The 10,840-nt window shown below is 45.5% G+C and overlaps 1 protein-coding gene across 2 annotated transcripts in view; it reads right to left on the minus strand.

Annotated features, from left to right (window-relative positions):
• EXOSC5 (exosome component 5) overlaps positions 1-10,840 on the minus strand; it is a 32,950-nt gene that overhangs the window by 20,850 nt on the left and 1,260 nt on the right. The window contains exons 2-4 of one of the 2 annotated variants that reach the window (XM_068130967.2): positions 10,230-10,343; positions 8,037-8,158; positions 5,830-5,970 (exon numbers count right to left, since the gene is read on the minus strand). In XM_068130967.2, the coding sequence (XP_067987068.1) occupies positions 5,830-5,970; positions 8,037-8,158; positions 10,230-10,343 (377 nt within the window). The remainder of the gene's footprint in view (positions 1-5,829; positions 5,971-8,036; positions 8,159-10,229; positions 10,344-10,840) is intronic. The other variant, XM_068130968.2, reaches the window with a different exon arrangement.

A 10,840-nucleotide genomic window follows, 5' to 3' on the forward strand; every position in this document is an offset into this window, starting at 1 on the left:
ATGGAGAAGGTGGATCAGACTCAGCAACGTTTGCAAGAGTGAGATGTGCATGGAAGAGGTTTCGGGAACTGAGTGGCGTGCTGATGAGGAGGGGGGTGTCGTTGAAGCTGAAGGGAAAGGTGTATGCTGCATGTGTGAGAAGTGTTATGATTTATGGGAGCGAGACATGGGTAATGAACATACAGCAGAAACGAAGGCTGGAAAGGGTGGAAATGCGAATGGTTCGGTGGATGTGCGGAGTATCGTTGAGAGAGAGGAAGACAAATGATGAATTGCGAAAGATGATGGGAATAGAGCCTGTGATTGATGCTGTGAAGAGGAACAGGTTGAGATGGTTTGGTCATGTGTTGAGGAAGGATGAAAGTGACTGGTTGAGAAGAGTGATGGAAATGAATGTAGAAGGAAGTGGAGGACGGGGAAGACCGAGAAAGACTTGGCTAAAGATGGTGGAAGAAGAAATGCGGGCAAAGGGGTTAACAAGGAGAGATGCAGAAAATAGGGCAAAATGGAGAAGATTGTCATGGGGACCGCAAGGCGAACCCCCGCTCTAGCAGGGAAAATGGCCTTAAAATGTATGTTGTGTTGTTGTTGTTGTTGACCTTTTGGCCTATGTTCACCTAAAATATAATTTGTGGTTCAATTCAGTGACCAGATATGCAAGTCATCATCAAATTTCAAGTTAATTGGATGAAAATTGGGGATTTGTTTTTTTTTTTTTTTGTTGTATACTGAATTGAGGCTCGTGAAAGAGCTAACATTTATTTCACAAACAAATCAACCAGACAAACAAAATATACAAAAAGAGGGAGCGGAAGACAAGATGGGGAGAGAAGGGGAAGCACACAACCACAACATTTGAGAGCAGGGAGAAGTGTGGGAGGGAGAGGGCTTGGGGGCAGGAGGCGTGGGAAGGGGAGGGGGGGGGGGGAAGAGGTATAAAACACAAGGGGACGGAAATTAGCGGGGGTAGAAAAGATCAAGGTTTTGGATGGGGGAGGATAAGAGATGGTGGTGAACAGCTGTTTTAAAGACCTGGAGGGTGGAGTGGGATTGAAGAGAGTGAGGGAGTTTGTTCCAGAGGCGGGAGAAAAGAGGAATGAAGGAGTGAAGGTGAGCAGAAAGTCTTGATTTTGGCAGTTTAACCATAAGAGGGTTGCAGGCAGATCTTGTGCGACCTGTATAGAATATTTGGGGGACAGAGCCCAGAGAGGGCTGGGGGGGGGGGCAAGGCCAGAGAGGAGTCGGTAGAAGACGGAAAGACTGCGGTGAGTGAGTGAAGCTTCATCGCGGGAGATTCCAATGATTCTGAACGCTTTGGTTTCAACAGCGTGAAGACGGGCTAGGTGTGAGGCAGGAGCACCAGACCAGAGGGGAGAGCAGTATTCCATAGAGCTGCGGATGAAAGCCTTGTATGTGGTGAGGAGCTCAGGTGTGCCAAGGAAGGACTTCGCACGACGGAGGATGCCCAGTCGGCGACTGGCTTTGGAGGCCATATTTTAAATGTGGTTTTCCCAGGAAAGATCATGGCAAATAGTGAGACCCAAAAGCTTCAGTGACAGAACTTCTTGGAGAGGATTATTCAGAAAGTGGATGGGAGGGTTTTCCAGTCGGTCTTTTCGGAGAGACATCGTAAGAGTGTGAGATTTATCAGGATTGAAAGACATGTTCCATTTGTTTGCCCAGTCTGTGATTTTGTCCAGGTCTGCAGAGAGTGAGGAGGCTGCAGACTGTCGATCTGAGGGATGAGGAATGGAGCGACAGAGAGTAGAGTCGTCAGCAAAGAGATAGAGAGGATTTTCAAGAGAGTCAGAGAAATCATTGATGAAGACCAGAAAAAGCACAGGGCCCAGAACACTACCTTGGGGAACTCCAGCCTGAACAGGAAGAGGAGATGAGAGAAACCCATTCAGGGCCACACGTTGACTACGACCAGAGAGGAAGCCCACCAGCCATGCGTGGAGATTTCCATGGATACCAAAGGAGGAGAGTTTGGTGAGCAGAGCATGGTGCCAGACCGTATCGAAGGCACATGAAATGTCAAGGGAGACAGCTCTAATTTCCTGTTTGGCGTTGAGGACCTCCATCCATTGTTGAGAAAGCAAAAGCAGCATGTCCAGAGTAGAGTGACCAGGTCTGAAACCAAATTGATGATCAGAGATCAAGCCATTGGAGAAGAGGAAAGATTTCATATCTGAAGCAATGATGGATTCCATGACTTTGCTGATAATTGGGAGAAGGCTGATTGGTCTGTAGTTGCTGGGATCTGTTTTTGCACCTTTTTTGTGCAAAGCGGTGATGTTGGCTGATTTCCAAGCAGATGGCAGATGACCTTGAGCAAAAGAGAGGGTGAAGAGAACAGAAAGAGGGAGTGAAAGAGCGGAAGAACATGATTTTAGGACCCGTGGGCTGACGCCGTCAGGACCAGTTGCAGAATCAGAGTCGAGGGTTGACAGAAACTTTTCCACCTTGTCAGGAGGAAAGGACAGAGTCCAGGAGCAGCTGGGTACGACTGGGTACAGAGAGGGATGGGTTTGGGACACAAGTTTTAGAGGCAAACACAGAGTTGAGGCATTCAGCTTTTTCACGTGCGGAGTCAGCCGTTAAGCCGTTTGAGGTGAGGGAGGGGATGGAGGGGGAACAAACACCAGAAACAGATTTGACCAGATACCACCAGGATTTGGAAGAGGGAGACAGATAAGAGAGTTCGGTCTTGAGAACGGTGAGATATTGTTTCCTGGCTCTCCTGAGGGTGGACACACACTTGTTTCGGGCTTTGTGAAAGGAAATGAGATTTCCTTCCGTTGGATTTGCTTTCCAGGAGACGAAAGCAAGTTGTTTCAGGGCAACAGCCTCACCACAAGATTCCGTGTACCATGGACGGGAGGAAGGGTATGACAACTGAAGACGAGATGGGATAAATCTGTGCATGAGAGAGAGCAATTTACTTTGAAAGAATTCCCAGGATGAGTTGATGTCAGAGGCGGTAGATATGGGAGACCAGTCCAGATGATTGATGGCTGCTTGAAGACCATGCCAGTTGGCCTGAGTGAAATGCCAGACTCGTCGACGCTGAGGAGGCTCTCTGAGAATGGTCAGAGAGATGTCCACTTTGACAAGCACATGATCAGATGAGCCGATTGGAGCAGAAGAAGAGCAGCAGACATTTTCAGGGAAGTTTGTCATAACCAAATCCAGAAGAGAAGATGCTCCGTTGACTGAGATCCGGGTCGGGAAATTGACAGATTGTGTCAGTCCCAGTGAGTCGCAGAAGTCCTTTGCTGAAGAGCCATGGCTGGTGAGAGAGGTACCCACACCCAGCCAACTGGCATGGTGACAATTGAAATCACCACATATGAGGAAGAGAGAGTTGGGATGGGTAGATAGAAGTTGGTCCATATTATCAGACAGCGAGATGTAGATGGAGTCATCGCTGTTTTGTTGACGGCACAACACACATATGAACAAAAGGTGGGAGCGAAGGGGAAGCCGTAGCCAAAGGTATTCCTCGGGGTGAGGTGGAGAGAGGGCAGTGGAGGGCGAGTGAGGAAGAGAGTTTTTTATAAAGATAGCAACCCCACCTCCAGGACGAGGCTCAGGTCTATCATACCGGAGGAGGGAGTAACCTGGGAGAGATACCAAGGCATCAGAGACATCATGAAGGAGGAAAGTTTCTGTTAAGCAGATCACATCTGGTTTGTCAGAAGCAACCTGTATGGAGAGATCAGTCAAGTTTGAGCGGAGGCCCCGGATGTTTGAGGTCCATACCGTTAATGAAGAGGAAGGGAGAGCATCGGGTCCAGAACAGGGGGGGGAGGGGTAGGGTAAGATGTGGAAGAGGAGGAAGAGGTAGGGAGAGCTGTTGAAGGTGTGTCAGAGATTTCAGAGATTTCAGAATAGCTTGGAGAAAGGGAAGAATGGGGTGGACAAAAGGTTTGATGGAGATTGGGTGAGGCACAGTGAGGTGTTATTTGAGGAGGGGGAAGAGCGAGGCAGAAGGTTGGGGGAGATGAAGGTGAAAGTTGGAAGGGGGAAGAAGCAGGGAGGATGCTTTGAGGAGGAGGGGTGAGGGGGAGTCTTGGAGGGGAAGGGTGTGGGGGGAGTTTAGGAGGGAGGGGAGGGAAAGGGCAAGGGGGGAGATTTGAAAGGGATGGGTGATGGGGAGGATTTGGAGGGGAGGGGTGAGATTGGATTTTGAAAAGTGTACGATTCATGGGAAACGAACATTTTTTGCAAAATGAGTTTGAGACCTTAGAGTCAAAAATACGTTTGAGGACACTGAAGGAGGGGTTGAGTTCTGGATAGTTTAGGGAATGTAAAAAGGAGGAACTGTAAGAGATGGTATTATATATATTTTTTGGAATGAATAGATTTGGTGAGCAAGACGAAAGCATCCTTTTGTAGGAAAAGAAGAAAAGGGTGTTATAATATATGAGAGAAAATAGTTGTTCAGGGGAGAGATTATACATTTCTAACCACGTGATCGCGTGATCGCGAACGAAGAACGAACGAACAAATAAGAACAACAAATAAACGAATTAGACCTGGGAAGGAAATATTTTTTTTGGGTTTTTTTTTTTTTTGAGTAGAGATATTAAACAAGGAGGTATGGGGTGAACGACTGGGACGAAACAGAGAACGAAAATAATTGCAGTGCATTCGACGAATCGCTGAGAGAAAAACAAAACCACAAGGTCGGAGACGGTACGGTAGCCTAAGCCTACGAGTACTAGGCCGCAGAATACTCGATACGCATTAACCGACGATTGTGTATACATGTACGAAAAATTAGCACCGAAAATTTTCCAAAGGATACGCTATAGGTACACACACCGAAAGATAGATACAGTCTCGACAAAAACACAATTGAGAAAGATCACTTAGCTTCGAAAGCGTGAGCGCATGGAACAGCTTCGAAAAGACGTGACCTCCAAGGATATCTGACCTCTTTTCGTGACCTCTTTTCGAACAGCTTCGAAAAGACGTGATTTTTGAAATGTGGCCTATGTTGACATTTTGGCCTATGTTGACCTCAAAAATACTTGGTGGTTGAATTCAGTGAACAGATATGCAAGTTCTCCACAAATTTCAAATCAATCTGATGAAAATTGAGGATTTTAGAAATTTGGCCTATGTTGACCTTTTGGCCTATGTTGACCTCAAATATACTTGGTGGTTGAATTCAGTGACCAGATATGCAAGTTCTCTTCAAATTACAAGTCAATAGAATGAAAATTGAGGCTTTTAGAAATTTGGCTTATGTTGACCTTTTGGCCTATGTTGACCTCAAATATACTTGGTGGTTGAATTCAGTGAACAGATATGCAAGTTCTCCACAAATTTCAAATCAATCTGATGAAAATTGAGGATTTTAGAAATTTGGCCTATGTTGACCTTTTACATGTTGACCTTTTGGCCTATGTTGACCTTTTGGCCTATGTTGACCTCAAATTTATTTGGTGGTTGAATTCAGTGACCAGATATGCAAGTTCTCTTCAAATTACAAGTCAATAGAATGAAAATTGAGGCTTTTAGAAATTTGGCAAAGTTGGTGACCTTTGGCCTATGTTGACCTTTTGACCCCAAAAACAATAGGCTTCTCAATTGGGACGACCTATACAACTTGGTGAAGTTTTGTGACGATCGGTTTAGAATTGTGACCTGTAGGCCGGTGACAAACAAACAGACAAACAAACAGACAGACAGACAGAACCACAAACGCAACCGACCAATATACTTGACAAAATCTTCGATTTTGCAAGTAATAAAGAGAAAAATATAAACCAGGAAGGATTTTAAATCAATAGGTTGTGGGTTAGTTGTGTAACGAACCATTTCCTGAGAAGTCACCGGCTCAAGGGAAATGCTTCCATCAGCGTAGAGAGCACAAGCAATGCCACAGAAAAACCAGCGCATTGGCAGACCCGCATCGATGAGAGCTAGGCTCGTTGCATTCATGCAACATGCGAGTAGCTGGAGCATTTCATTTCAGGAGAATTTCTCAAAGTTGACGTGCAGAGGAACGGCTTTACAATCAAAATACAACATCACATACAGTGCATTCAGAAAGTATTCAGACCCCTTCACTTTTTTCACATTTGTTATGTTGCAGCCTTATGCTGAAATCGTTTAAATTCATTTTTTCCCTCATCAATCTACATTCAACACCCCATAATGACAAAGAGAAAACAGGATTTTAGAAAGTTTTGCAAATTTATTAAAAAGAAAAAACTGAAATATCACATTGACATAAGTATTCAGACCCTTTGATATGACACTTGAAATTTAGCTCAGGTGCCTCCCATTTCTCTTGATCATCTTTGAGATGTTTCTACACCTTGATTGGAGTCCACCTGTGGTAAATTCAATTGATTGGACATGATTTGGAAAGGCATACACATGTCTGTCTATATAAGGTCTCACAGCTGACAATGCATATCAGAGCAAATACCAAGCCATGAGGTCGAAGGAACTGCCTGCAGAGCTCAGACAGGATTGTGTCGAGGCACAGATCTGGGGAAGCCTACAAAAAAATTCTGCTGCATTGAAGGTTCCCAAGAGCACAGTGGCCTCCATAATTCTTAAATGGAAGAAGTTTGGAACAACCAGGACTCTTCCTAGAGCTGGCCGCCCGGCCAAACAGAGCAATCGGGGGAGAAGGGCCTTGGTAAGAGGGGTGACCAAGAACCCGATGGTCACTCTGGCTGAGCTCCAGAGATCCTGTGTGGAGATGGGAGAAACGTCCAGAAGGACAACCATCACTGCAACACTCCACCGATCTGGGCTTTATGGCAGAGTGGCCAGACGGAAGCCTCTCCTCAGTGAAAGACACATGAAATCCCGCTTGGAGTTTGCAAAAAAGCACCTGAAGGACTCTCAGACTGTGAGAAACAAGATTCTGTGGTCTGATGAAACCAACATTGAACTGTTTGGCCTCAATTCTGAGCATCATGTCTGGAGGAAACCAGGCACCGCTCATCACCTGCCCAATACCATCCCAACGGTGAAGCATGGTGGTGGCAGCATCATGCTGTGGGGGTGTTTTTCAGCAGCAGGGACTGGTCAGGGTTGAGGGAACAATGAATGGAGCAAAGTACAGAGATATCCTTAATGAAAACCTGAAACAGAGCGCTCAGGACCTCAGACTGGGCCGAAGGTTCACCTTCCAACAGGACAATGACCCTAAGCACACAGCCAAGACAACGCAGGAGTGGCTTCGGGACAACTCTGTGATGGTCCTTAAGTGGCCCAGCCAGAGCCCTGGCTTGAACCCAATCAAACATCTCTGGAGAGACCTGAAAATGGCTGTCCACCGACGGTCCCCATCCAACCTGACAGAGCTTGAGAGGATCTGCAGAGAAGAATGGCAGAAAATCCCCAAATCCAGGTGTGCAAAGCTTGTCGCGTCATACCCAAGAAGACTTGAGGTTTGTAATCGCTGCAAAAGGTGCTTCAATTAAGTACTGAGCTAAGGGTCTGAATACTTATGTCTATGTGATATTTCAGTTTTTTCTTTTTAATAAATTTGCCAAAATTTCTAAAATCCTGTTTTCTCTTTGTCATTATGGGGAATTGAGTGTAGATTGATGAGGGAAAAAATGAATTTTAACGATTTCAGCATAAGGCTGCAGAAAAACAAAATGTGAAAAAAGAGAAGGGGTCTCAATACTTTCTGAATGCACTGTACCGGAACACTCAAGTTGATATTTTGATGAACACAAAGGAGAGGTGATCTTGAAACTCATTGTTCCGACTACAGATTAGATTCAATGCAACTCGTTTAAATTTCTGATAAACACCAGTGTGGGCATTATAGCTCGTCAAGTGGCCAGGCAAGTTTGCTTCCTTAACCCTCCATTACTGTGGCAGAGTATCTCAAACCCCTTTTGCATGTTACTAACCAAAGCCCCACCACACTAACGGTGGATTAAGAAGTCCTAGCCACTGCAACAATGTTAATCTCTCACAAACTCTTCCACACTACCCTCTCTACGAGTTTTTTGTTCAAGAGTTTCACACAAGAATCACAGCAAGGATACCGATCCCGAGTCTTGTATAACTTGTAGTACCAAAGTGATAGAGGTACGTGGATGCAGTCCCGTCAACACAGTTCCTTCCACCACACCACGGATCATGTGCTCCTGGCTTTTCTCAATGACACCTACAGAAGGCACCCACAGACGACACTTATTACAACTGCCAATTGCAAGTAACCACACAAAAATAACATTAATACAAGCCTTTAAATAAACCAAAACAGATCATATTTACTAGTTTCACTCCTTTTTGGTCTTCAGAACATGTAACATGATTTCCAATATATTTTGTTTATGGCCATCAATAGGTATATCAACAGGGAAAATTATTTTGGGGTTAATGAGAGGTTAATTATTCAGTCGTTATATCTTAATGAGTGTCAGCATATCAAGTGTTTGTAAACTCCAATTAGCATCGACTTGAATCAGATGTCTAGTTAGATTCCCCTGTCACTCTTATGCTGGTGGGCACATGTGTACTAAGTCAAGCCTCGAACACGGGTTTTACAAACATGGCGTGGCCAGGTGTATGATCTGGCAGAGCCGAGACACCAAAAGCGCATGAGCAAGACCCACATGGCAGGAGGCCAGTGGGCTGCCTATATAAGGTAAGGTGATAGCGCCTCGCGTGACTCTCAGCCTGGTACCCCCAGGGAGAAGACGCTCAACCAGTGACTCACGGCCGACACGCTCGGCCGCACAGAGCACTCACAGCTCGTGACTCCCAAAGAGCGAGTGCACAGCCATCAGTACAGCGACACAATGATGAGACCGGACTGACAGAACGGCCCGAGGTCGTGCCTTTGTTGCGCCTCATGGCTCTTCAAAGAAAACACACACATGCACGCACGCACACACACACACACATTCTCTTTCGGCCTGCGTTCCCGACAGAGTGCACCCATGTTAAAGTGGAATTATGATAACCAGAAGAATCTTACTTACTCTTAAAACTTATAACTGGAAGAATCTTACTTAATCTTACTCTTACCACCCAGACACCAGTCGTCTGGGTTTCTTGTAATGACATTTTCACCTCCGGCGTTTCCCAGCACAATCGCCAGTTTTTGGGCTGTTCAAAGAAGCGATGTAGACTGAGTAAGTCTTCTTAAGTAAGTAAGTCTTCCAGCTGCATGCATTTCTTCCCCAATGAATGTGGAAGATATTTCAATACATTTTGAAAATGTGCTTCTGACACATGCCTGTATTTGGGCGGTGTATAGGCAACTGATAACTGCCTCAATCTCTCCCGGAAAAAAAACCTGGGTTGCTTGCATGAAGCAAAAACATGTACTGCTTCGCTTGCAATTCAACACACCTCGCTGCACTGAAAAAGCGTGGAGACAGGAATACTGTACCGTAAAGGGTGGAAACTTGTAATACCCTGTCCCACCTCTAGGTGGAGCTACACGATTCACACTTACATGGAGAATTTGCGCCTTGCGTCCTCCCCTTCCCGCCCCCCTCCCGCTCAGCCTCCCCCCTTCCCCCCAATAACACAGGTAAAGATAAAAACATCCTTATGCACAAATTGGGGTCATGCTGATCCCATGTAACACGTCTGGATGTAATGGGACCAGAAATGTAAGAGTAGCACGACAAACAAACGCAAATGCACACACAAGCATGCTCGCACAAATTATAGTAGGGATGGTTTTGCAAAACCCTCACTTAAAAAAAGAAGAAATAGGAACCTCTTAAAATTAAACAGCTGAGAAAGCCAATAAGGTGAACTTAACAATAGGGACGATGGGGCGAAGGGCATATGATGCAATGAGAAGATGGTTGGAAAAGTTTATTTACGAACCATGGACAGAACATGATTTGGCGATGAACGCCAAACTAATGATCCTCGTAATCTCTGTGTTGAAATCGGAAGCATTCTATGTGAGCCTGGCCAGAGGTCGATCAACTACTATTTTGCTGAACTTGGAGGAAGTGGCTTGTTAAATCGCAGACGTCGTGTGTCTTATGGTCTGGCACGATCTAGTAGCCCTCTCCAAACTCGGATTTGTCACCATAAACGTCCAACATAGCACCTGCAATTGGCTGCATAGGGCGAGTCTTGTGCAATTACATAGAAACATTGGCGCAAGTTTTGCCGCTTCCTTGGCAAATGCCAGAAACGCAGGTAAACCCAGAAATAACAGGAAATTATTGTGGTTAAACATAATGGAAGACAAATACACTTTGTACCTGGAAAGCCACACTTTCCCTTGAGTATGACCTCCACTGTGGCTTTATCAGAAATCTCTCGACTGTGTTTCACTTCAGCTGGACCGTACACAGCCGCCAACACAGTTGTGTCTCCTGGAAAGAGATTGCAGAACATGGGATTGGGTTATTACAGATTGGGTAAACATTTTCAGCTATGCAGCTTCGCTTCTGGAGGACGTTTCATTTTACGCTGTTTGGTTATGGGTAGTTTGGGCAGCCCATCTGTATTGGTAGCATTCTTGTGGCCATCGCAAATAGCCCTGGGGGCTTTAAGAGTCAAGGACAATTCCAGGTAAGGTAGGCAGATCGCTGCCTTTACCTAGGTTGGAATCCACAATTTGTGCATGTTGATTGTTGTCGGTGTCCTCCAGACAAATCAATCTTCCAACCCCAATTACAGTAATGTTGAACCGGAAGGGTATATTGGTGGGTGGAGGGAGAGGGCGTGGGAAGGTTGCCTAGCAACTAGCTGAATCAAAAATATAATACAATCTTCTGGTAATAATTAATATTGTCATTGAAGATGTCAACTCTCGGGGTGGCAGGATGGCCTACAGGTGCACACAATCGCCTCAAGGCTGTCTAGCATA

This window comes from Myxine glutinosa, chromosome 11 (assembly GCF_964187855.1).
Source record: "Myxine glutinosa chromosome 11, kmMyxGlut1.1, whole genome shotgun sequence".
Classification (NCBI taxonomy): domain Eukaryota; kingdom Metazoa; phylum Chordata; class Myxini; order Myxiniformes; family Myxinidae; genus Myxine; species Myxine glutinosa.